This window comes from Hypanus sabinus, chromosome 11 (genome assembly GCF_030144855.1).
Source record: "Hypanus sabinus isolate sHypSab1 chromosome 11, sHypSab1.hap1, whole genome shotgun sequence".
Classification (NCBI taxonomy): Eukaryota; Metazoa; Chordata; class Chondrichthyes; order Myliobatiformes; family Dasyatidae; genus Hypanus; species Hypanus sabinus.
Window position 1 is genome coordinate 13,681,313 of NC_082716.1, and position 27,891 is coordinate 13,709,203.

Consider the following 27,891-nt stretch of genomic DNA (forward strand, 5'->3'; position numbering starts at 1 on the left):
TGCGCCCCTTGCGGGAGCAGAGGGAGGACGTGAAGAAAGTGAAAAAACAGAAGAAATAGACCCGGAGAGGGAAGAGAGGGATGTTAGGGAAAAAGCAAAAGCAAGGATCGAAACAAGGAGTGTGACAGGAGCAGATAAGAAAAAGAAAGACGAATTAAAAAAGGAAGAGGTACAGCTGTGTCCCCTTCGAGAGGTTCCAATGGGAGGAGAACGGGGAGGAACAGGATTTGTAAACGTCCCTCTGACAAGTACCGAAGTACGAGGATTTAAGAAAGATATGAAAACTTTATTAGAAGATCCAACTGGACTGGCAGAACAGTTGGATCAATTCTTAGGACCTAATGTTTACACTTGGGAAGAAATGCATGCGATTATAGGAACGCTATTTTCTGCACAAGAGAGGCAAATGATACGACAAGCTGCAATGTCAATTTGGGGAAGGGAACAGCCGAATGAGTTACCGGGGGACCAGAAATTTCCAGCAAACGACCCACAGTGGGACAAACAAGCAGAAGAGAGAAGACGGCAATATCCCATTGCCATGGAAGGGAGGAGGGGATTACAACCTGTAATTGAGACATTAGTATCAGATGGACTCCTGGAAGAATGTATGTTACCCTTTAATACCCCCATCCTACCGGTCCGAAAGCCCGACGGCACGTATCGAATGGTTCAAGATCTGAGAGGCTTAAATGCGGTAGTCCAAACACGATACCCGGTAGTGCCTAACCCCTATACATTAATGAGCAAAATACCTCCTGAACATGAATGGTTCAGAGTGATAGATCTAAAAGATGCCTTTTGGAGTTGCCCGTTGGAGGAAGGTAGCCGAGATATGTTCGCATTTGAATGGGAAAATCCCTTCACTGGGCGGAAGAAGCAACTCCGGTGGACCGTCTTGCCCCAAGGGTTCACGGAGTCCCCAAACCTATTCGAACAGGTACTGGAGCAAGTATTGGCTGGATTCCATTGTACCGAAAAGAACCAACTATTACAGTATGTCGATGACCTACTACTATCGGGACCAGCAGAGGAGGTAGTGCGAGACGATACTATAAGACTCCTGAATTACATAGGACGGGGGTCGGCAACCCGCGGCTCCGGAGCCACATGTGGCTCTTTTAGGTCTGTGCTGCGGCTCCCTGTTGCTTTGGGAAATAATTGGTTGTGGCGACCCTTTTCCTGGCACATCCGAACCGACTCACAATAAGATAGCCTACGGGGGTTTGCGAGCACAGAGCTTTGGAGCCTCTGCGCCATGGGGGGGGGGGGGCAGGTTGAGGGAGGCTTAAAAGTGAGGCTGAAGATTTCGAATAAAGTTTTTTTCCTTCGACTGCAGTTACCGACTCCGTGTCGTAATTTTAGCGCTGCGTGTAGCACACCGCTACATGGTCAGTATTTAATTAATATGTTTTTTATGTTAGTTTGTTAGTTTTTGAAATGTAAATCTAAATTTGAAGATTATGGTGATCTTGTACAATCTAAATAAGACGTTGTGGCGGGCGACCCATTTCCTGACACATCCGAACCGGCTCACAATTAGCCAGCGTTCAGGCTAAGGGAGATAGCCTACGGGGGGTTTGTGAGTACGTGTCTTTTGCAGCATCCGCGCCCATGGGGGGCGGGTTGAGGGAGGCTTAAAAGCAAGGCTGTTTAGTTCGAATAAAGCTATCTTTGACTGCAGTTTACTGACTGCGTGTAGCAACCGCTACAACGTGTTTTTATCGCTGGCTGTCCAGAGGGGAGGTGCTGAAACGCTTTGTCGCGCGTCTGGAAGAAGTGAAAACTTTCCTGGGCAGCAAAGGGCTCAACTTTCCTGAGCTGGAACAGCCAGAGTGGCTGGAAAAGCTACACTTCATGGTAGACATGACAGCGCACCTGAACACGCTGAACACAGCTCTTCAACGGGGTAAGGACGTACAGCCCTGCACATGTTGGGGGATGTTTTGCATTCGAGCGCAAGTTGACGTTGCTTGCCAGAGATTTACAGAAAGGCACATTGTCTCACTTCCCCAATTTGAGAGAGTTCAAACAATGTCACGACATGATAAATTCGGAGTATTTACATTCTGCAATCATCGCAATGCAAACATCGTTTGGGAAACGCTTCTGTGAGTTCAGAGAGGAAAAAAACACATTATCCTTCCCGGTCACTCCCCTAAGCATCGATCCATCCCTACTGAATACGACTGCATTGTCAGGTGTGAGTCAACCTGAAGAAGTATGATAAATATTTTAATTGCGTATTATTTTACGTATATTCATATGTTTTCATTGTTCAGTGAAATAGTCCTTTTATTTTTCAGGTTGACAGCTGGCTGACGTTATTTTTGGTTTGCTGCTGGCGGCAAATTTAAGTTTGGCGTTTTTCATAAATACAAGAAGGACTCAAATAGACGTTGAGTATTTTACTTAAAAGTAACCTTCAACCCAACGTCTTTTTTTCGGAGTTCAAAATGTTTTTGTTGCATGCAGAAATGTAATTTCGTTTTCTCTGCAGGAGTTCATCAATTTCATAAATGCAACACATTATAGTTTATTTATACATAGCATAAAGGCAAAACAAAACGTTGTATGCAGTGTTATTTCATTTTAAATGTCAAACGGGTTTTGCGGCTCCCAGTGTTTTCTTTTCTGTGGGAAACGGGTCCAAGTGGCTCTTTCAGTGGTAAAGGTTGCTGACCCCTGACCTAGGAGAAAAAGGATTGCGGGTGTCCAAGAAGAAACTGCAATTTGTCGAGAAGGAAATAACATATCTCGGACACAGAGTCAGTAAAGGGCACCGCCAAATAACCCCAGAAAGAATAGCGGGAATAACTAAAAATACCGCTTCCCAGGACAAAGAAGGAAATAAGACAATTTCTGGGCTTAGTGGGCTATTGCCGGATTTGGATAGAGAGTTATACCCCCCTGGTGAAGTTTATGTACGACAAATTGGCAAAGGAAGACCGGGGAATAATCAGCTGGACCGAAGAAGAAGAACAGAAGTTCAGGAAAATAAAAGGGCAACTAATTCGGGCCCCGGTATTAACACTGCCAGCACTGGAAAAGCCCTTTCAGCTGTATGCAACAAACAATGAAGGAACTGCGTTAGGAGTACTAACCCAAGAAAAAGGAGGAAAGCGGCAACCTGTGGCCTTTTTATCAAAAATGTTAGACCCGGTATCCCGGGGATGGCCGACGTGCATACAAGCCGTAGCGGCAGCAGCCGTACTAGTAGAAGAAGCACGGAAATTAACCTTTGGGGGAAGAATGACAGTGTATACCCAGCACTCCGTTAGCACCCTCTTAGCCCAAAAAGCTCAGCGGTGGTTGACGGACTCTCGCATACTGAAATACGAAACCATTCTGATGGTCGGGGATGATGTAAGCTTTGAAAGGAACAATAGTTGTAACCCGGCACAGTTCTTATACGGGGAATCAACAGGGGAGCCCGACAAACATCAGAAGGCGAGTGGAAGACCCCCGACGGACGGCAAGTACTGAATAAGGAAGTAACTCGTCATATACTGCAACAACTACACCAACAAAGCCATTGGGGAGTGCAAGCTATGTGCGACACTATCCTAAGGGACTATGTTTGTAAAGGGATATTCACACTAGCTCAACAGGAGGTGTGGGGCTGTTACCTGCCAAAAGGTAAACAAGAAAATGATGCGTGCCACCCATAAGGGGGGACAAACACTAGCCGTCCGACCGTTCCATCGGATCCAAATAGACTTTACGGAACTACCACAAGTTCAGAGATGGAAGTACCTGTTAGTAATTGTGGATCACTTCACTCGGTGGGTGGAAGCATTCCCAACCACTAAAGCGGACGCCCCTACAGTGGCACGGATCCTATTAGAAAATATAGTCCCGAGATATGGAATAATGGGGTCTATTGATTCAGATAGGGGAACACACTTTGCCTCAAAAACACACCAGCTAATCTATGACGCCTTAGGAATCCAGTGGAAGCTGCACACCCCCTGGCACCCTCAGAGCTCAGGAAGAGTTGAGAGGATGAACAGTACTTTGAAGACGCAATTGACAAAACTAATGATGGAAACCAAGCTACCCTGGACCAAGTGTCTACCCCTGGCCCTACTAAGAATCCGCACGGCTCCTCGAAAAGATATAGGAGTATCCCCTTATGAAATGTTGTTTGGCCTTCCATATTGGAACAAGGTGGAGGGCTATCCTTCCCTGCAAGGGAGAGATGTCTTTGTAAGGGACTATTTACAGGCACTGTCTCGTTCTTTTGCAGAATTGCGCAGGAAGGGGTTACTCGCACAAACCCCACCTCTGGACTTCGCACTCCACCGAACTCAGCCCGGTGACTGGGTCCTGATTAAGACTTGGAAGCCAGAGAAGTTACAGCCGCAGTGGGAAGGCCCATTCCAGGTGCTACTGACCACCGAAGCCGCAGTAAGGACAAAAGAAAAAGGGTGGACCCACGCCGCGAGAATCAAGGGACCCGTAAAGCCCGAAGAAGGTGCAGAATGGACTTGCGTCCAGGGAGAAGACCCGATGGTGCTAAAGCTCAAAAGACGGACAGAATGAACTTTGGGACTGTAATGTATATACTGCTATTGTTGAGAAGCGCTGAAGGGGGATGTGATAAGTGCAGGACGACGGTAAGGGTGGGCATGACGGTTTTTCCAGGGTCCTTTGTGTCACACTCGCATGTAAACGAGAAATGTTATGACTACAACAAAAAGGAGGAGTATGTGGAAAGTTTAATCTAACCAACTGCTGCTTAAAGATAGATGACAACGGAAAGGTGGTTCAAAAAAAATATCAGATAAAATAAGGAAACTGGCCCACGTGCCGGTACAGACCTGGAAGCCGCTGGGGTATTGGGACTGGCTGGACGGATGGTTGAAAGGAGGCTGGTGGCGAACCGCTTTAGGGGTTATAGGAGGGGGATTGATGGTCCTCCTTCTGCTACCATGTCTGATCCCCTGCTTGCGGGAGCTAGTAGCTCGGGTGGCAAGACAAGTCATGCAACCAGGGGCCCCAGCTGATCCTGTTCAGGTACTCCTACAAAGGGAAATAGAGCTAGAGGAAGAAGCCTATGTAAACCCGTGGCAAAAGCCCAACTGATAGCACATTCTAAAAAGAAAAAGGGTGGATTGAGAGAAATGATTCTTAAGGAGTCCATTTAGAATGTGCTGACACAGAAAGAACGTGCAAAGCAACTTGCAGGGCAACGTATAAACCAATTTGCAAAATCAGGATGAAACAATAGCTTGCTGATTAAAGAAGCGATACGGGTAACGGGAAGACATGCTTAACGGTTGAACAATAACGGTGTTAATGCGCTGAGGCTGATAAGTGGGCCAAAGGGTTATCACATTTGTAATTTTGTAATGAGATTAAGGAAGAATGTCTGCACCTCACATGGGTGCAACTCACAAAGTCGTAAACAAGTAGGGTATAAAAAACTGTGCAAAGTGTAATTCGGCACTCAATCTAGCAGGAGCTGGTTGGGTCCGACTCTGCAGACTCGAAAAATAAAGTTTACCGTTCTGCAAATTGCTGAGACTCAGTGTGTTTCTGACAGCTGAGGTCTAGTGTGGGTCAATAGGACTGGGCAGAATAACGGTACAGTAGAGTCCAGATGGAGCGAAGGACCACTGTAGTGCTTGATGATGCTATAACAGCTAATCCTTTTTTGAGTTTGTGTAATAAACTAGCAGTTGGACAAAAACCTGAACCATGAGAAACTACTTTATAATGTTAAAAGACAATATCTTAAAATTACATTGACAGTGATGCAGGCCTTCTAACATCTTGCACACCTCACCCTTTCATTATAATCTTCTAGTCCTTTCATCCTTCAATGCAGCTTTGAAATTTGCCTCAAATACTCCCTGTGGTAGTGAATTCTATATTCCAACCATCCTCTTGAAATTTCCTGTCCATTTATTTGTCACTATCCAATCAAAACATCCTCCTAGATTTAAGGAGGCACAGAGAAACATTGTCAATCCAACTGAACCCTTTCACATTTTCAGGGTTGCTCAGTGAAGAAAGAAAATCCCATCAGTGACCTTACCTACAATAAGCATCATTAACCATTCCAAAGATATGAATTTTAGGGCAGACTTCCATCGCAAGCACGAGTGTGAACCAGCCAGTACTTAGGTATGTACCTGACAATAACCTGCCAGAAAGAAAACAGAAAACATTGGAAAATGATCAAGTATTAGCACTTTGTCAAAACCGCATCACAAGGCAGGGAGACAAAAAATGCCACAGCTGGCGTCAGGCAGTGTGAATTATTTATCTCAAGCTTGTGATTCATGTCAGTTTGCAGCCTGCAGTATCTGTGGAAAGCAATTCACAAAGCAAGGTGCAAAATGCTGTTCAAACTAAATGACAAATGGGATATCTTGAGCTTGGAGCTGTGCAAGTTGTTTTTCAGCTGTTCACAGATCTGGCTATACTAGATCTGCAGTACTATCATTAGTCCTGTGCACTATATCTTGTGAAGGAGATATTGGCCCAAACTTTCCACAGAGGCGGCCTGGAGCTCAGAAGCCTGGGTAAAGCCAACAGCTCACAATGAAATACGCACACACACAGAAGTCCAAAATTTCCTTAGTATCCTAACCACTCCCCTTTGGATTTTATCAGTGGAGTGCAAATTTCCCCAGAATCCCAACCATTACTTTGGAAAATCTGTCTTCTAAACCTGCAGCAGTCTGACATGTGCCAACCTTGGCAACTCTATTCATTTTGGTGGAGAAGAAGAGGGGTAAGTTTCAGGTAATTTACATAAACCATACTTGCATCATACACCAGGGTGCTCTCTTTAGTTACCTGATGAGGTCACTTCGGCCAGGTGTGGATGTTGTCAGGTGGTGTCCAGCCTTCAGAGAGTGCTTCAACCCTTAACCACTACACTCTCCTCCAGCTGGGGGTGGGGGGGGGGGTCCAGCTCCAAGTCACTGCCCATCTGCTCCTGACTTCCAGCTCAACTCCTGCACCATTACTGCTGCACACATGGGGGCAAGAGAGGACCAGCAAGAGCGCATTCTGCTTCCTCTCCTATTCTGTGAGCTTCTTGGTTCTTGCTTTTGTTCATCAAGGCCCAGTGCAGACAGTAACCTCCACACAGACCTTTCCGGGAACCCTCTATAGCCGAGCTCCACGGGGAATAGCTTCATCTGCCATCCTTTGTCCCTGCACTCCTGGACTAAGGACTGGTACTTCAGGGCCTTCTTCTCGTGAGCCTCCTCACATCCTCCCTCCTGTGGTACTGTGAGCTCCACCAGGATGATTTTCTTGTCTTTGGTGGACCACAGTATGATGTCTGGTCGAAGTGTGGTTTGCACCACCTCCGGGAACTTCAGCTACCTCCCCCCATCGACCCTCATCTCCCACGATTTGGCAGTTTGCATCAGACTGGATTTAGGCCTCTTTGATATGACGGGCATGACCCTCTCCTTGATGAAAATGACTGCCCTGTACGTCTCTCTGCCAGCTGGTCTCTTTTTACACCTCTCCCGCTCCAGTGTGTCAGCAAGGGACAGCAGTATGCTGTCATGGCACCACTTATATCGTCCTTCTGTTAAAACGGTTTTGTATCCTAACAGTATGTGTTCCAGTGAACTTTGCTGACCACAAAGCTTGCAGTTAGGGTCCTCTCTTGCCCCCATGTGTGTACAGTCATGGTGTAGGGAGAATGTCATACTCAGAGCTGGAGGAAAGAAATGCAGAAGGGCTCCAGTCTTTAAAGCTCTGCCCAAGTGATTTTGTGCTTGGGAAGACCCCAGTTCATACAGGCACCCTGTGACTCTCACTGCCTTCGATACCTGCCTTTTATCCTCAGAGCTTCTGTACCTCTGTCAGTATAACATAGAACAATACAGCACTTCAGCCCATGTTGTTGTGCCAACATTTTAATCTGCTCTCACCATTCCCTCCTATACTATCCTCCATTTCCAATCATCCATGTATCTAGCTAAGAGTTTCTTAAATACCCTCTGTGTATCTGCCTCTGCTACCACTCCTGGTAGTGCATTCAACACACCACCACTCTCTGTGTAAAGGACTGAACTCTGACATCCCCACTATACTTTTCTCCAATCCCCTTAAAATTATGCCCCCTTGTATTAGCCATTTTTGTCCTGGAAAAAAGGCTTTGACAGACTATCTTTGTCCCCTTTCATCTTGTACACCTCTGTCAGGTCACTTCTCATCCTCCTTGCTCCAAAGAGAAAAGCCCAAGCTCATTCAACCTATCCTCACCTATCCAGTCGAGGCAATATCCTCTCCACTCTTTCTAAAGCTTCCATATTCTTCCTTTACTGAGGTGACCAGGGATGAACACAATATTCCTTGTGCTGTCTAACCAGAGTTATAAAGAGCTGCTTCACTACCTTGCAGTTCTTGAGCTCAATTCCGTAACTAATGAAGGCCAACATACCATACGCCTTCTTAACAACCCTATCAACTTGTTAAATATTAAACTTATTACATATTAAAATTTAATCAGAATCAAAGACAGGTTTAATAGCACTGACACATGTCATGAAATCTGTTGTTTTGCAGCAGCAGCGGTACATTGCATACAGAAAAAATTACTGTAAGTTACAATAAGAATTATTAAATAAATGCATAAAAAAAATTCCAAGAGGACCACAAACTTGCTGTGGCTTGGAGGCTTGTGTGCCTCAATGACCCAGAGGGCTATGCTGGCTGGAATCAGGACTTTATGCTTTGCCTCTTGATAGGGTCACTTGTGCCAACCAGGGTAGAGGCCAGACTAAGACTGATCCACCGGTCCTCCAGGTTTGGGGATTCAGCTCAGGACTAACAACCCTGACTGGTAAAACAAAATTGTTACGAAAACAGCAATGAAGGATCCTTCTGCATCTGAGTGTGACGGCATTCCCAGGACTTGCATGACTGACAGTAGTGAAAACTGAGAGGAAGCTACTGACATGATGAAGGAAGTTGTAACCACTGTCTGACATGGAGGACTTTCATTGGCGCCCTAGATGCCAGCGGCATAATGGACAAGAGAGAGATAAATACACAAACAAGTATATAAGTAACACAAAAAGAGAACAAAATAGTGAGGTATTGTTCAAAGATTGAACACTTTAAAACATTACCACTTTTAAAAATGATTTGAAGCGCATCAATTTTACTTTTGTTTGACAAGTAATGAACACAATATGTAAGTTTTATTCACGCCTGAATGTTGTTTTATGTGAGTGACGTTTAAGATATTTGACAATTTTGTCTGTCGGTTCAGCACAGTGACAAAAGTTTCACCAGGTGGTAATGCATCTCTAACTGTGTATTGGTTAGAATATTGCTGATCATCTTGGAGGAAGTTCATATAATCAAATCTGCATGGGAGAGGAGGGGGGATGACCATGGATATTATGACCTAGCTGTCTAGATACACAAGCCAGGGCAGTACCTTATGGAAGAGAAAGCTGTTGCCCATGTAGCAAGCTCTCCCTCTCCACACAACTGATGAACCCAAAGGAACAGCAGAGACCGATATAGTTTGGCACCAGCTGAGTTTCAGGAGTTGCCAGTCAGCATTGAACTCAATGTAGGATTGCCTTTGTGACTCCAGCTCCGGATTTTTCCCTTAGGGGTTTACTATCAAAGCTTTCCCCATGAGTGGTTAGAGCTGCAAGGCAGTAGAGATTTGAGATTGGAGTCATCCTTCTCTTAAATGAGCCGCCAACCGCAACTGATAAGCTCCATCTTATCCGAAGCTAAAGGTGGACCAAACAGTAAGGTTAATGGCGTGTGTGGTTACCCAAGTTCAATGTAGATAATTATGCGGTGATCCAGTTGCGGTATAAAAGATGTCCTTATATATTTATCCTTATACAGTGTCTGTGGTTCAATGTGTCTGCTGGAGGCCGAAGGAGATGACCTATCCTGGGGTTAGAGGAAAGTGTATGTGGGTGAGTGAGTTGATGGGAAGAGTGAGCAACTGGAGTTATTTTGCTCATGTTGCTTGGTATTTTCTAGTTTGTTGTGTTCAGTTTTGTTCTGCTGAACACTGTGGCACTGGAATGTGTAGTGACACCTGTGAGCATCCCCCTGCACATCTCGGTTGTGTTGGTGGTTAATGCAAATGACACATTTCACTGTGAGTTTCTATGTACACATGACAAATAAATCCAAATTTAAATCTGAATCTGAATCTGAGTAAGAGGATCAATAGGATAGATAGAGGAGAGAAAGGAAAGAGAGAGAAAGGGAGAGAGAGAGAGGATAGCTGATTTTCATGAGACTGTAAGATATAGGAGCAGAATTAGGCCATTTGGCCCTGTGAGTCTTCTCCACCATTCCATCATGGCTGATCCTTTTCCCTCTCAACCTCATTCTTCTGCCTTCTCCCTATAATCTTTGACATTCTTACTAATCAAGAACCTACCAACCTCACTTTGAATATACCCAATAACTTTGCCTCCACAGTCACCTGTGGCAATGAATTCCATAGATTCGTCATTCTCTGGCTAAAGAAATTCCTTCTCATCTCTGTTCCAAATGGACATCCCTCTATTCTGAGGCTGTGCCCTCTGGTCCTAGAATTCCCCACCAAAGGAAACACCTTCTCCACATCCACTCTACTGAGGCATTTCAACACTCAACATGTTGCAATGAGGTCCTCACACATTCTTCAAAATTCCATTGAGTATAGGCCCAGAGCCATTAAACGCTCCACATATGACAAGCCTTTCAATCCCAGAATGATTTTTGTGAATCTCCTTTGAACACTCTCCAATGCCAGCACATCCTTACTTAGATAAGGAACCCAAAACTGCTTGTAACACTCCAAGTGAGGCCTTAGCAGTGCCTTACAAAACCTCAACATTAAATTTTTGCTTTTATATTCTAGTCTTCTCAAAATGAATGCTAACATTGCATTTGCCTTCCTTACCACTGACTCAACTTGCAAATTAATCTTTAGGGAATCCTGCATGAGGACTCCCAAGTCCCTTTGTACCTCGGATTTTTGAATTTTCTCACCATTTAGGAAAATGTCTTGGCTTTATATGGGTAGTTATGGGAGATTTTAACATGCAGGTCGATTGGGAAAATCAGGTTGGTAATGGATCTCCAGAGAGTAAGTTTGTTGAATGTCTAAGAGATAGCTTTTTAGAGCAGTTTGTCGTTAAGCCTACTAGGGGATCAGCTATAATGGATTAGGTGTTATGTAATGAACCAGAGGTGATTAGGGAGCTTAAGGTAAAAGAACCCTTAGGAACCAGTGATCACAACTTGAAATTTGATAGGGAGAAAGTAAAATCTGATGTAGCAGTATTTTAGTGGAGTAAGGGAAATTACAGTGGCATGAGAGAGGATTTGGCCAAAGTAATTTGGAAGGAGCTGCTGGCGGGGATGTCAGCAGAGAAGCAATGGCATGGGTTTGTAGGAAAGATGAGGAAGGTGCAGGACATATGTATTCCAAAAATGAAGAAATACTCAAATGGTAAAATAGTGCAACTATGTTAGACAAGGGAAGTCAAAGCTATTGTAAAATCAAAAGAAAGGGCATACAACAAAGCAAAAATTAGTGGGAAGATAGGGGATTGGGTAGTATTTAAAATCCTACAGAGAGCACTAAAAAACTCTTTAGAAGGGAAAAGACGAAATATGAAAGCAAGCTAGCAAATAATACTAAAGTAGATAGTAAACGTTTTTTCAAGCATGTTAAAAATTAAAGAGAAACGAGAGTGGATACAGGACTGCTAGTTAATGAGTCAGGAGAAATTATAATTGGAGACAAGGAGATGGCTGAGGAACTAAATGAGTAATTTGCATCAGTCTTCACTGTGGAAGACACTAGCAGTATGCCTGATGTTGTAGTATGTGAAAGAAGTGAAGTGGATGCAGTTACTGCTACAAGAGAGAAGCGGAAAAACCTTTACCTTTACCTTTAGTACATAAGTTACCCAGACCAGAGGAACTACACCCTAGGGTTCTGAAAGAGGCAGCAATCGAGATTATGGTGGCATTAGAAATGATCTTTCAAAAATCAGTGGACTCTGGCATGGTGCCAGAGGACTGGAACATTGCAAATGTTACTCCAATCTTTAAGAAAGGAGGAAAGCAGCAGAAAGGAAATTATAGACCAGTTAGCCTGACCTCAGTGGTTGGGAAGATGTTAGAGTCAATTGTTAAGGATGAGATGATGGAGTACTTGGTGACACAGGACAAGATAGTACAAAGTCAGCATGGTTTCCTTCAGGGAAAATCCTGCTTGATGAATTCTTTGGAATACTTTGAGGAGATTACAAGTAGGATAGATAAAGGGGATGCAGTGGATGTTGTATACTTGGACTTTCATAAGAGCTTTGCCAGGGTGCCACACATGAGGCTGCTTACCAAGTTAACAGCCCATGGTATTACAGGAAAGTTACTAACATGGTTAGAGCATTGGCTGATTGGTAGGAGGCAGTGAGTGGGAATAAAAGGATCCCTTGCTGGTTGGCTGCCAGTGATTTCTTTTTATGCTGTATATAAATGATTTAGATGATGGAATAGATGGCTTTGTTGCCAAGTTTGCAGATGATACATAGATTGGTGGAGGAGCAGGTGGTGTTGAGGAAACAGGTAGGATGCAGAAGGACTTAGACAGATTAGGAGAATGGTCAAGAAAGTGGCAAATGAAATACAATGTTGTAGAATGCATGGTCATGCACTTTGGTAGTAGGAATAAATGTGTGGACTATTATCTAAACGGGGAGAAAATCCAAAAATCTGAGATGCAAAGGGACTTGGGAGTCCTTCTGCAAAACACCCTAAAATTAACTTGCAGGTTGAGTCAGTGGTGAGGAAGGCAAATGCCATGTTAACATCATTTCAAGAAGTCTAGAATACAAGAGTGAGGATGTGATGCTGAGGCTTTCTAAGGCATTGGTGAGGCCTCATCTTGAGTATTGTGAACAATTTTGGACCTCTCATCTTAGAAAAGATGTGCTGGCATTGGAGACAGTCCAGAGGAAGTTCACAAGGATGATTCCAGGAATGACAGGATTATCATATGAGGAATGTTTGATAGCTCTGGGCCTGTACTCACTGGAATTTCGAAGTATGGGGGGGGGGGGGGGTGGAGAACTCATTGAAACCTTTCGAATGTTGAAAGGCCTAGACAGAGTAGATGTGGAAAGGATGTTTCCCATGTTGGGCGAGCCTAGGACAAAAGGACACTGCCTCAGGATAGAGGGGCGCCCTTTCAAAATGGTTCTCTAGCCAAAGGGTGGTGACTTTGTGGAATTTGTTGCCACATGCAACTGTGGGGTCCAGGTTGTTGAATGTATTTAAGGCAGAGATTGACAGGTTCTTGATTGGACATGGCATCAAAGGATAAGGGGAGAATGCTGGGAACTGGGGTTGAGAAGGAGAAAAAAAAGATCACCCATGATTGAAAGGTAGAGCAGACTCAATGGCCAGATGGCCTAATTCTGTTCCTTTGTCTAATGGTCTTATAGTCTTTATTTCTTCTACCAAAGTGCACGGCCATACACTTCCCAACACTGTATTCCATCTGCCACTTTGCCCATTCTTCTAATATGTATAAGTCCTCCTGTAGCCTCCCTGCTTCCTCGACACTACCTGCCCCTCCACCTATCTTTGTATCATCCCTGACGATAAAAACAGGAAGCTTAAGTTCAGCTCAGCTTATTGCCATGTGCACAGTACAGTGAATTACAGGTACAGTGAAAAACTTATTTACAGCAGTATCTCAGATAGACCAATTCAGACAACACACAGAATATAAAATACACATAAATTATACAATACTGTAAACCAAAATTTAAAAAAAAGTTCTGGAAATACTCAGTGGGTCAAACACAATCTATGCAGACAGAAAAGAAGCCGTTCATCAACCTGTATCATTAACTCTGTATCTCTCTCTCTCTCTACAGAAACTGCCTGACCTGCTAAGAATTGCTGGTTCCTAGACCAACTGCACCAATCCCATTAGCCACATTCCCATAAAACCTCTCACATTCCACATATCCTCTTTATTCTCTATCACAAAGCTGAGGGGACACCTCATAGAAGTTTATTAAATGATGAGAGGCACAGATGGAGTTTGTTTGTAATGTGCTGTGTCATATGACATGTCTTATCCATGACTATGATTGTTCTTGGCAAATTGTTCTGCAGGAGTCGTTTGCTATTGCCTTCTTCTGGGTAGTGTCTTTATAAGACAAGTGACCCCCCCCCCCCCCCCACCATCATCAATACTCTTCAGAGATTGTCTGCCTGACGTCAGCGATCGCATAGCCAGGACTTGTGATGTGAGCAGCTCATATGACCATCCACCACCTGATCCCATGGCTTCACATGACACTGATCGGGGGGGGGGAGGGGAGGTGTTATGCAGTTGCTACACCTTGCCCAAGGGTGATCTGCAGGATAGCAGAGGGTAAAAGCACCATACTCTTCCTTTGGTAGAGACGTATCTCCACCCCACCACCCAAAGAGATAGTGTAGTTAGTAAGAATCTTCTTTTTCCCAGGTAGGTTATGAGGGGACAAAGATTTATGGTTTTAGATTTACTGAGTATGCCCAGAAGAAAATTAATCTCAGGGTGGAATGGTGACTTACAGGGTATATGTACTTTGGTAATAAATTTACTTTGAACTTTGAATCTGAGGAACAACCTCTTCCCCTCCACTATCAGATAGCTGAATGGACAATGAACCAACTCATAAACACTACCTCACTATTTTTGCTTTCTTTTGAACTATTTATTAAATTTTAAAAATATATATTTCATATTATAATTTATAGTATTTTGACATATTGCATTGTTTTGCTACCGCAAAACAGCACATTACGCAACATATGTCAGTGACAATAAACATGATTCTGATATCCAAAGGGTCAATTTGTCTTGATATTAGGTGGCCATTTGGTCTGGTCCCACTCTGTTGTCAAAGTACACAACCTGGACTCACTCCGGTGTGTGGGGGGAGTGCTGGACAGTTGGAAAAACCATCTTTAGAACAGAGGCTCTGCCTGCCATCTCAGATTCATCCAGAACATCCTGTATTGACAAAGAGCAGGGGTGTTTGCATGAAAGTTGATACTTACCTTTCCTGGTTTAAAAAAAAATCCAGTTGCTATCCCATTGTTTTTTGTGGATGCTTGTCATGAACAAATTAGCTGTCATGTCTTCTAATTTACTGCAGCTTGTTGTCTGTGAAATGTTTTAGGAAATCCTGAGGATGGACAAGGTGCTATTTAAATGCAAGTCACTTATTGCCTTTGAACTGAGCAACTTGTGCTGTCAGAGAAAATTGAGAGATTCTATGACATGAGGTCGAGTTTGTTGCATCGATCAGTGCTAACTGTCACCGCCCTTCTCAGTGCAAACCACCAGGGTTATTACAAGGGTCCCATTATCACACTCTGTGTCTCTCCACAGAACATCTGTCAGCACAAATGCAGCACATACCTTACACCAGGGAAGCAGGATTGAAAACATTTTTATAAATGCTTAATACATGCTGTCTCGCATTGCTTGATGTGTCACATTCACCGTGACACACTAATTGTGATTGAGTGGGAAATTCAATGTAAAATTTTGATTATATTTGAATCACTAAATCAACTGGAATTTTGCTCAGTGAATTGAGCATTGAACTCACCACTTCCAACAGTGGCTCATTTAACATGAACAAGGAGCAGCCATTCAATGGAAGGGGATGGTCCAAGTAAACAATTAATCTGTTGAAGGCTCTTCAAACTTTTGTTTTATGAGTTGAATGCCTGACAAAGTGTGGGATAGTATAGACTCAATTGCCCTTTGTTCTCTAACAATTCTGTGATTCATTCTAATTGCAAGCACAAACCCATTGTGCCATGAGCAAATATGAAGACAATTCTTTAGCACAAAGGTTAAAACCTACCCTATTCTCTCTGACATCTCCAAGACAGTTGAACTTCTTGTTTCCTTCAGGCTACATCCACACTACACCGGATAAATCCATAACAGAAGCTTTTTCTCTTTGTTTTTACCCTTTGTCCACACTAAAATGGGCATTTTCGTCCCCTAAAACTGGGACTTTTCAGAAACGTTCTCCAAAGGGTGTATTTTTGAAAACACCAGATTGGCCGGATCAGTGTGGACGGGGTAACCAGAGAAATCTGAAAATGCTGTCAGATGGCAGCGCGCTATTTCATTGTTTTCTTGAATGCAACCTGACAATTTCAGAACAGATGGCAATGAAACTGAAGCCAGAAGAGTTAGAAATGTAGTCACCAAATACTTTGACCCATAACTTACTGAATAAATAAGTATACTCACTTTGCCCTGTTTTCTGTCCTTGCTCGTATGAAGGTAATTTACCTATTTATGCAAGTACTCTAACAATAGATGTGTAACAGCTTAATGTAACATTGTATGGAAATACAAGATAACACTGATGCAGACATGTTTTATACATTTAATAAGGTGCTTTATTAATGCAACAGAATTAGTCAGTTTTTCAATGTTCGTCGTCAGCCAGGTCAATCTGTCTGTGAACTCCCTGTCGGTTGCCTCCGTACACTCCAGTATTTGTTTTTTTTTACTTTTAAGTTCCCCTGCGCGAAAGCCAACACCTGTCCATCGTTTTAAGTTTTTCTAGTCTGTAACTACACAAATGCGTACTTTTATGGCGAGATTCGACACCAAGCATGTCGTTTGTTTTCGGTAGATGTGTCCTGTGCATGCGCAGAAGGAGGAAATTCTCTGAAATCTCCGTTTCAATGTGGATAGAGATATTTTTAAAAACGCATAGTGTGGACGCCTATCGTTTTTACATGAAACTGGTGTTTTCAAAATTATCTGGTCTAGTGTGGACGTAACCTCAGTCTATCTGCTCTAGTTAGAATTATAGAACACTACAGACCTGTGTGTCAAACTGTTAATCTTCCTAGTCAGAGAGTCATAGAAAAGTAGATCACAGAAATAGGCCTTTTGGTCCCTCTAATCTGTGCCTAGCCATTCAAACTGCCTATTCCCATTAACCTGCACCAGAACCAGAGCCCTCCATATCCCTACCGTCGAGGTACCTATCTAAACTTCTCTTAAATATTAAAACTGAGCTTACATGCACCACTTATGCTGGCAGTTTATTCCACACTCTCACAAACCTCTGAGTGAAGAAGTTTCACCTTTCACCCTTAACCCATCTATACCCCTCACAATTGTACTTCTATCAAATCTCCTCTCAGTCTTCTACGGGCATACAATCCTAACCTTTCCATATAACTCAGGTTCCCCAGACCCGGCAACATCCTTGTAGGTTTTCTCTGTACTCTTTCAACCTTATTTACATCTTTCCTGTAGGTAGGTGACTAAAATTGCATACAATACTATGGCCTCACCCAGACCATAGCCCTTCATACCCCTCCCAACCCCTCCCATCCTTTCCAAATTTCTCTGGTATGTTGAAATCAAACAATATCAATAACTTGCTACAACAGTGTCTTTGAACATCCAAATATGCACCATAGAATTGTCACCTGCTGAAAATGCATCAACATCAAGTGACAGAAATACGGGACCAGACAATCAAAATAACTCATTTGTTAAAGACAAATTATCTTTGTTTAATGGGGTGGTTTTTGGATCGAGTGCTCCACATTGTGTGTGTTCTGTAGGACAATGGCTGCACATAATACCCAAAGGACATAAAAGCATGAATACAAAGGTAGCCAAAGGAAGCCAAAGGAAGTGGAGAGTTGGCAGATTGTCCCTAGCAATGAATAGGGTCCATTTTAAAGTTGGAAAATACACAAAAATCATTTGATATGCCACAGAGCTGCAGTAAGTATCATCAGAACTACAAAAGAACCATCACTAAAGGTGGAGAGAGAGCAAACTAGCTGTGCTGTTTGTAGAAATTCTTATGTTTTGTAACTTCAAAACATTAAAGTAATACAAAGGAAGATGTGGGGAGTCCAAATATACAGATGCAACTTCAAATTTATTAAGCAAGTCATGCATGTATCCCGTGGTAGTGTGATGACATATTTAATTTACGTATTTTTACCTACAACCCGTAATTAATTATTTAAATAAACAAGAATGATTAACCAATATTTATACAAGAATACGCAAAGGTAGCTTAAATATTAAATACAGAACAGAAATGATCATATGTCTGTTGGACTTTTGAATCAGAATCTGGTTTATTATCATAGAAACATAGAAAGCCTACAGCACAATACGGGCCCTTCAGCCCACAATGCTGTACCAAACATATACTTTCTTCAGATAATACTTACCCTTAGCCCTTTATTTTTCTAAGCTCTATGTACTATCCAAGAGTCTTTTACAAGACCCTATTAAATCCGCCTCCACCACCATCACTGGCAACCCATTCCATGCACTCACCACACTCTGCATAAAAAACTTATCCCTGACATCTCCTCTGTACCTACTTCCAAGCACCTTAAAACTGTGCCCTCTTGTGTTAGCCATTTCAGCCCTGGGAAAAAACCTCTGACTATCCACACAATCAATACCTTTCATTGTCTTTTACACCTCTATCAGGTCACCTCTCATCCTCTGTCATTCCAAGGAGAAAAGGCCAAGTTCACTCAACCTATTCCCAAGGTAACATCCTTGTAAATCTCCCCTGCACCCTTTCTATAGTTTCCACATCCTTCCTGTAGTGAGGTGACCAGAACTGAGCACAGTAATCCAAGTGGGGTCTGACCAGGGTCCTATATAGCTGTAACATTACCTATCAGCTCTTGAACTCAATCCCATGAAATATCACTGAAATATATCAGGAGCTTGTTTTTGGCAGCAGTACAGTACATGACATTAAAAAGTATTACAAGTCACATATAAATAAATACGTTTGTACATTGACTGATAGATAGATAGACAGACAGACAGATGGCTGGATAGATAGGTAGTCCAAAGGAGGAATAGTGAGGTAGTTTTCATGGGTTCATGGACCATTCAGGCATCTGATAGCCAAGGGGAAGAAATTATTCCTAAAGCATTAAGTATGAGTCTTCAGGCTCCTGTACCTCCTCACTGATGGTAGCAATGAGAACAGGACATGTCCCAGATTGTGAAGGTCCTTAATGATGGATACAGCCTTCTTGCTTATTAGTTTTTGAGGAACTATTGTTATCGTAGGAGCTCATATGTCTGTAAGTTGGATATTCTTAACTTGTAGTAAATAGCCTATAGTGGATGTTTCTCTTAAATAGGTAAGTTCATAAATTGGTTTATTATTGGGACATGTACCAATGTACAATGAAGAACATTGTTTTGCGTGCCACCCATATGGATCATTTCATCCTATCAGTTCACTGAGGTAGTATAAGGGAAAAGCAATCACTGAGTGCAGAATAAAGTGTTACAGTTACAGAGAGTATGCAGTGCTGGCAGAAAAAAAATGTAAGGCCAGAACGAGATAGATTGTGAGGTCCAGAGTAAATCCTATCATACTAGGGCTCTGTTCAGTGGTCCTCTAACAGCTGGAAGGAAGCTGTTCTTGAGCCTAGAGGTATGTGCTGTTTCAGCCTTTTGTATAATCCATTTGTACAAACAAATTAAAGGACAGCAAAGGGATGAGCAGTGGCCATAGTCAAAGTGGGCAGAGTTAGTGAAATTGAGGCTTTAGTTCGTCAAGGCTTCAGTCAGGGGAGGCAAAAAAGAAAAGTTCTAGGTTAAGTTTATTTTCCTTCCCTTCTTTATATCTGCTCAGCTAGGACAGTAGAGATACCAGGCAGGAAAGTTCGATGCTCCTCTTGCAGGATGCAGAAAGGCAGGGAGACCTCCAGTGCTATGGACAGGACAGGTGACAGAAGGTTGTATAGGGGAACAGTTTGCTGTACTTCTCCTTTAATCTATGACTCTAATCTGTTTGATAGGAACAGAAGAAAGAAACATCTGGGGTAGGATGACTGCTGAATCTGGGTGCTTCATTGAAGCAGTGGGAAGTTTAGGGAAGTCCATGGGAAGGAAGGTTGGTTTCTGCAGAATGCTGAGCTCTGTCCTCGACTCTCAACTTGAGAGAACAGAGAATGTTCAGGGTGCGTGGGATCTTTGATTATGTTACACTACCTCAATGCACTGATGCACTGAAATGATCTGGGTGGATCACATGCCCAACAAAGATTTTTACTGATGGCATGAACATCAATTCCTCTGACTCCCAGTAGTTTTCCCCTCCCCCCCCTTTTCTCTTCTTCCATCCCCTACTCTGGCTCACCTCTTATCTCTCCTCCTCTCCACAAATGCCTATCAATACCCTGTGCCCCTTCTCCTTCCCTTTCTCCCGTGATCCACTCCCCTCTTCTATCAAATTCCTTCTGTTCCAGCCCCTTTGCCTCTTCCAACTATCACCTCCCTGATTCTTATTCCTCCCCCACCCACCTAGCTTCACCTATCACCTTCTAACTTGTACTCCTTTCCCCCTTCACCCCACCTTCTAATTCTGGTTTCTTCTCTCTTCCTGTCCAGCCCTGATGATGGGTCTCGGCCTGAAACATTGAGCGCTGCCTGACCTGCTGAGTTTCTCCAACATTTTGTGCATATTTTGCTCTGGAGTTCCAGCATCTCTTGTATATTTTGTTTTTCATTGTACCACAGCATACACAATCATAATAAATGAATTTACCAGTATCTCTGAGCTCTCAAAATGGAGCATTGAGAATAACAAATCCTTTCTTCTGGAATTACACAAACCCCAGTGTAAACAGAAGGGGAGCATCACTTCTCAAACAACCTTCTGCCCCACCTGCGGCAGAATTTGTGGGTCTCATATTGGCCTCTTCAGCCACCCCAGGACACAAGAAGATGGACTGGAAGCAGGTTATCCTTGACACCAAGGGAAGTGCCTAAGAAAAGGCAGGAGGTTCCAAGACAAGGCACCCCAGGAGGGACCCAAGAGAGCGTCCAACACTGAACATCAAAGATCTAAGCAGTCAAAAACTTCAGCAAACATTTAAAAATAAACTGTTAATAACCATAGGAAGGAAGCTGTCTTCTTATAAAGCTGAAGATTAAATATTTACTTTAAATATTACCTTAAAAATCTCTCAGCTGCAAACATGGGTAGCGCATTAGAATGTGATGAATATTCACAATCCAGGGTTGGAAGGCATTTTGCTAAACTCAGCTTTTTCACTATAGAAGAAATTCTTCAAGCCTCAAGATTTTTATTATAAATTTTTAACTAGTATTATTTAGATGGTAAGACCATAAGACATAGGGATAAGTTAGGCCATTTGGCCCATCGAGCCTGCTGTGCTACTCCATCATGGCTGATATATTATTCCTCCATAAAACAGAGGAGCAGAAATTGGCTATTAGGCCCCCAGCTATCTTCTTGAGGAACAATACACTCCAGACTCAGAAAGCCTATTTTCGACTTAACTGAGAATAATCAGAAAGAACAATATTGTTTGTTAATTTAAGGATTCTGTCATCGGACTTGCCCAAAGCAGTCAGGAAAACATCACATGCTGGTTATGTCATCACTGGATGACTGGGTAATTAAAGATACAAGTATTAGAAGGCAATAAGGTGGGGAGGGGTTACATAGCCTTTACCACAGAAGGAAATCTTACTCCAGTCATCTTTTTGTCTTCATCTGCAACTCAGTGGTATCATTTTTCTGGTTGTAAGAATTGTACTTGTGTTTGAAAATCAGAATCAGATTTAATATCACCAGCATATGTTGTGAAATTGGTTAACTTTGCAGCAGCAGTACAAAAACAACATTACTATAAGTATATATGTACATTAAATAGTGAGATTAAGATAAGTAGTCCAAAAACAGAAATTTTAAAAAATGTGAGGTAGTATTCATGGGTTCAATGTCCATTTAGAAATCAGATGGCAGAGGAGAAGAAGCTGCTCCTGAATAATTCCTTTATAGATGTATAATCTCTGTTAGAATTATTCTTCAAAATAAATGTGTTCTACTTAAAGTAAAATAAATCTTTAATCCACCAGTCTCCATCAGGGGATTGGAGGTGGAGAGGGTCAGTAGCATTAATTTCCTTGGTGTTATCATATCAGAAGATCTATCCGGAACTTTTACAAAGATGTGACGAAGCCTCTACTTAGAGAGCATGCTAACTGGTTTCATCAGAGGCTGGCCTGGAAACACCAATGTCCAGGAACGGAAAAGGCTGTAGAATGCGGTGCACAAAATTCTCCCCACTGCTGAGCACGTTTACAAAGAGCATTGCCCTTATAAACAAGCATCCACCATCAAGTCATGCTCTCCTCTTATTACTACCATCAGGAAGGAGATACAGGAGCTCTTGCTCCCACATCACTAGATTCAGGAACAGTTATTACCCTACAACCATCAGGCTTCTGAACCAGTGTGGATAACTTCACTCACCTCAACTCTGAACTGACCCACAGATTCACTTCCAAGGACTCACTTGTTCTCAAAACTTTTTAAAATTTAGTCTGTCTCCTTTTGCACACTGGAGGTTTATATATAGTTTTTGCAATGTATGGATCTATTTCCTTCAGCGCAATGAGCACCCACCCCCACTTAGCACTATGTATTAATCTGTTGTCTGTGCATGCACAATGTTCACAGACACAACAAATTGGTGACAAGTACGAACTTGAATGTCAGAAATTATCACGAACTGCACCAACAGTTAGCAACGAAAGTTAAACAGCATGAGAAGGCCGAAGGACCCGTGAGTAACAGTGAAAGACACGCTGAATTTAAACTGAAATTACATGGTGATTGCTTCAGTTGGGAATGTTGAAGAATTTGATTATGCTAATGAAGGCTGGAAGCCGTATATTGGGAGGGTGGAACTGTATTGTAATGCAAACAACATAGAGGAGCAAAAAAAACCCATGCACTTCTTAGATTAATGGATGCAAGGGCATACAGTTTCTTATGCAACCCTGCAAAACCAGCAAGCAAAACAGTCAGCAAAATTGTTACAATTTAACAAAATCACTTGAGCCCTAAACCACTGGCAATAGCTGGATGATACAGGTTTTACAAAAGGAACCAGTCAAAAAATGAAAGCCTTTCTGAATATATTACAAAACTACGCAAACTTTCCCAGTACTGTGACTTTAGAGATGGACTTTCTGATGCATTAAGGGACAGGCGTGGATGTGGCATGCACAGTCAAAGCACTCAAAAGAGGCTACTGTTCGAAAGAGACCTAGCCTTAGAATGGGCATTGACCATTGCAATATCATTACTGCAGCAGATCTACAGAAGAAGGGGTTAGAATGTAAAATGCATGAAGTGTCCCTGAACTGTGCTAAAAGCCAAAAACATTATCGATGTGGCAAATCCTGCCATGATGCAAATGACTGTTAGTTCAAAGAAAAAATCTGCAGAAGTGTCACAGAAAAGGTCACATAGAGTGTGGAAAATAGACAAGATGCACAACCGAGTGAGAACCCTCAAACACAAAACTAAGCAAATGCATGAAGTTACCGAACGTAAAACAGGATCAGACGACATACAATCTGTCAAAGATGAACTGTCATGCCTGGAACTGCATTGTATAAATGAAGCAGACTGCAATTTAATATGGATTGTAATAGATGTGTCTTGTGTAAAAGTGAAAATCGGATCTGTTTTCTAAGATACCATTAGAGAAGACCTCACTGATGTTAAAAATCTACACAGGTGAAAAAGTGGCCCCCAAAGGCAAACTGAAAGAGAAGATGACTTATGAAGGCTAATTACAGCAGTTAGAGCTTTATGTATGGAAAAGTGGAGGGCCAGCACTTTTCGGATGTGAATGGTTGAGGAAAAATCCAACTGGCACTCAATCAAAGCTCTCAGTGTGGCATCAACAGGAAATGGCAGCCCAAATGGAAACACTAACCAGAGACTGGCACAGCTGCTTAATGCTAATGAGAAGGTGTTTGAGAAGAAACTCAAAGGCATGCAGGCCTGAATTGAATTGAATGAAGCAGCAACACCAAATTCCATAATGTGTGCCCGGTGCCTTACACACTATCTCCTAAAGTTGATGCTGAACTACAGAGTTTGGAGGCATCTAGAATTCTCCTCAAGGTTGAATGAGCAATTGGGCTGCACCCATTGTCCCTGTGATCACGAAAGGGAAGGCCGGAGTCATTCACATAAGTGGGGCTTTCAGGGTGAGCATTAACCCGGTGCTGCGTACCGTGCAGTATCCTCTGCCATGAATAGAAGACATTTTGCATCTTTGGCAGGCGGGGAGAGGTTTTCAAAGACTAACTTGTCACAAGCCTATCTGCAAGTGGAGATTGAGGAGTCTAGCAGGAAGTTCCTCATAATTAACACTCACAAGGGAATGGTCCGGTATAATCATCTCATATTTGACATTGCACCAGCAATTTGGCAAAGAGCAATGGACCAAGTGCTGGAACTTAATTTTAACTTGATGGCATCATCCTGACTGGAAAATGATGAAGAGCATCTTGAGAACCTTGGTAAAGTGCTTATCAGGCTGGGTGAATATAGTCCGCGTGCAAAGAGAGAGAAATGTGATTTTTTTCAAGAATGAAATCTCATATTGCGGAGATGTCATTGACAAGCATGGCTTCCATAAGTCACAAGTGAAGAATGAAGCAATGCTACAGGCACCCAAACCCGAAAAAGTGATACAACTCAGGCCATGCTTGAGCCTTGTAAACTAGTACCACCGACTTCTCCTAACCATTTCTACAGTGCTGCATCCATTGAATGGCACTGCTACAGACAGGAGCTGGTAACAAATTCTGAAATACAAAGGGAAACAAAGAATGACCCGATATTGCCAGAAATCTATGAAATCACCATGCAAGGATGGCCAGCTCATGGTAATCCTATGGTTCCAGAATTCTCAGGAAGACAAGACCAACTGTTGGTATGTAAAAGAATGCTGATGTGTGGATCTTGTGTTGTGGTTCCCTCTGAACTGCATACCGGAGTGTTAAAAACTCTGCACGAAGGACACATGGGTACAGTCAAGACGAAGAGTCTCACCTGGTGGCCGGAATAGAAAAATAGATTGAAAATTTGGCCAAAAGCTGGTCAGGATGCCAAGAAGTTCAAAATGCTTCCCCACAGGTACCGCTACACCCATGGGAGTGGCCATCTTCACCATGGCAGAGAGTAAATATTGACTTTGCTAGGCATTTAATGAACTCCATGTTTCTGATTGCTGTGGATGCTCATTCAAAGTAGCTGGAGGTTATACCAATGACCAGCTTGGCAACTACTGGTCTTTCATACAAAAAAAACCTTGCCCAGGCTTGCGCCCTGGAAACTTTCTAAGGTGCAAATCCATGGTCAATTGAGACTAACGGAGGCCTACAATACAAGTGCCTGCAGGAAAATGAATCCTATGGTAGTATATGGTAACATATATGTAGTGTGTCAGTACATTTAATTTGAACTTTGACTATCGAAATGGTGATTATTGACAGTTAAACATATTCAAGAAAGAGACTAAATTAGTCTTTCAATTATAGATTGATATAGAATAAACTCTCTAGAATGAGGCCATTTATGGATACCTATTACCATAGGACTTTAACCCTTGACTAAGGTATGGATCCAGTCAATATCATCTCAAAAAAATTGCAAGTACAGAGGATTCTGGTTAATTGGGCTATCAGTTGATTAGGGCAGCCAATTATTTGGGATAATGCTTAAAGAACAAAAACTAATTGAGAAAATAGCCAGGATTTCATTTGTTTATTTGGGACACAATGCAACTTAATTGGTTCAGAAGACTGTTGCAAAACAGCTTCTAACGAGCATCAGTCCTATACTTGTGTGTATAGGACACAAATAGCATCAGTTTCCTGTCTTGTGTTAAGTTGTTTATTTGGGCCGATGAACGCTGAGTTAAAAAGCAATGATTTTTGACAGTACTTCATGCAGGAAGGCAGTGAAGGTACTCTGCTATCTGCACTAGGTGACTGCTCTGATTTTCTTCATTTATTGTCAATCTAAAGAATATGGCAGCTTACATGGAATGGTCTTGAAAATTTCTCGATTATTATTTTGGTCAAACTGCTGAGTTGAAGCTGGATTCAGATGAATGTGTAAATTTAAACTGGGAGTTCTGCTGGTGTCCTGGCATCATGCGTGAAAATGCAGGAAATTAGGATGGAAGGCAAAGGAAGCAACTGATGTTGGAATCTGGAGAAACAGACAAAACACTGGAAGAATTCAGTAGGTCAAGAAATATCTATGGAGATTAAAGGAGTTAACAGCATTTTGTTTGTCAATATTTCTTTGTGTGTAGTTTTTCATTAATTCTATTCTATTTCTTTGTTCTACTGACAATGCCAGAAAGAAAAAGAATCTCAGGATATTTGGTGACATACATGTATATTGATAATAAATTTACTTCGAACTTTTGATCTTTGAGATATTGCTAATATGTACCAGTACAAGAGAGGTGGAATAGAAGCTGATAGGTGGTAGGTGCAGCGAGATGAGGAGAGCAACGTGTGTGGGAGAGAGAATGGTAAGTGCTGCATGGAACTAAATGAGATGATTGGCAGATGGAACCAGCTGGAGGAGGCAAGTATAGGACAGGGGCAGAGAAGTGATAAGTGGAACCAGATGAAGAGGGCATTATTAGCAGATGGAACCAGATGGAGAAGGGATGATTGGCAGATGGAACCAGATGGAGAAGGGATGATTGGCAGATGGAACCAGATGGAGAGGGGATGATTGGCAGATGGAACCAGATGGAGAAGGGATGATTGGCAGATGGAACCAGATGGAGAGAGGATGATTGGCAGATAGAGTCAGATGAGGGAGGACTGGATATATAGGACGGGGCATAGAGGTAATAGATGGAACTAAAAAGAGACTGAATAAATGGCAGGTGAAACCACATGGAGGATGGAGGGGGAGGGAAGGAAGGAGGAGGGGAGATGAAGGATGGATATCTTTTGGGGACAGAAACTGGATGCATCTCAAATGTACGCCAAGCTTATCAACGTAGGGGCCACATCGCAGGCTCTGAATGTATTACATCAAGTTGGTGGAGGAGCAAGTTAACTTCTTTCTCACCTGGAATGACTGTTTCGGCCCCTAGATGATGGTGAGGAAGGAGCTGGAGGTACAGCTGTTACACCCATTTCAGTTGGTATAAGGGGGAAGTTAATTGTAAATGCCAATAGGAGGAGGACTGATGTTAGGAATATTGATGTAGAAAGAAATCTTGGTGTGCAAGTTCTTATCTACCACCTGCCCATCTATCCACAACATGAGTGGGTGGGGTGGTAAAAAAGGCATATGGGTTCAATTCATCGATTTGGAATAAAAGTTGGAGAATTATGTTACAGCTGCATAAAATTTTGATTGGGCCATGTTTGGAATACTGTGTGCATTTCTGGTCCATTTCATTACAGGAAGGACGTGAGGGCTTTGAGAGGGCGAAGTAAAGAATCTTCAGGATGTTGTCTGGATTAGAGAGTAGAATTACCTATAAGTAGAATTTGAACAGACATTGTTTGTTTTCTCTGGAGCATTGGGGGCTGAGGAAAGACTTGAGAGAAATTTATAAAGTTATGAGAGACTCAGAAAGGTAGATAAAATCTTCTTCCCGACAGGCAAACACCTAATACTAGAGAACAAAGACTCAAGGTGAGGCTGGAATCTTCAAAAAAGTTTGAGGTAAGTTATTTTTAATACAGATAATGTTGGGGGTCTTGAAAGCAAGACCAGGGAAGGTAGTGAAAGCAGATTCAATAGTGATGTTTAAGAATCATTTAGGCAGATTTGTGACCAGGCAGAGAATGAAAGGATATGGATCACAGGCAGGTTGATATAATACCGTAAGACGACAAAGTATAGTATATTAGTTTAATTTGGCATTGTGGTTGACATTGACTTTGTGAGTTCCTGTGCAATACTGATCTATGTTATATATGACAGGAATTCCACTGCCTAC

General features: G+C 42.5%; 2 protein-coding genes across 4 annotated transcripts in view; one reads left to right on the forward strand and one right to left on the reverse strand.

Moving 5' to 3' along the window:
- The window catches only part of st6galnac3 (ST6 (alpha-N-acetyl-neuraminyl-2,3-beta-galactosyl-1,3)-N-acetylgalactosaminide alpha-2,6-sialyltransferase 3), a 257,863-nt gene that overhangs the window by 19,237 nt on the left and 210,735 nt on the right, over nucleotides 1–27,891 (reverse strand). For 2 of the 3 annotated variants that reach the window (XM_059983813.1, XM_059983815.1), the window contains one exon: nucleotides 6,044–6,151. The exons of the other annotated variant lie outside the window; for it this stretch is intronic. In XM_059983813.1, coding sequence (XP_059839796.1) covers nucleotides 6,044–6,151 — 108 coding nt within the window. The remainder of the gene's footprint in view (nucleotides 1–6,043; nucleotides 6,152–27,891) is intronic. 3 annotated transcript variants of the gene reach the window in all.
- On the forward strand, nucleotides 1,528–5,528 carry LOC132401537 (uncharacterized). The gene is made up of 2 exons (XM_059983558.1): nucleotides 1,528–2,201; nucleotides 2,307–5,528. Exon 2 carries the CDS (start codon nucleotides 3,652–3,654, stop codon nucleotides 4,543–4,545), a length of 894 nt encoding a protein of 297 aa, XP_059839541.1. The 5' UTR covers nucleotides 1,528–2,201; nucleotides 2,307–3,651; the 3' UTR covers nucleotides 4,546–5,528.

Coding starts and splice junctions, on each gene's coding strand:
- LOC132401537 (XM_059983558.1), top strand. CDS start 3,652: ATGATGCGTGCCACCCATAAGGGGGGACAAACACTAGCCGTCCGACCG.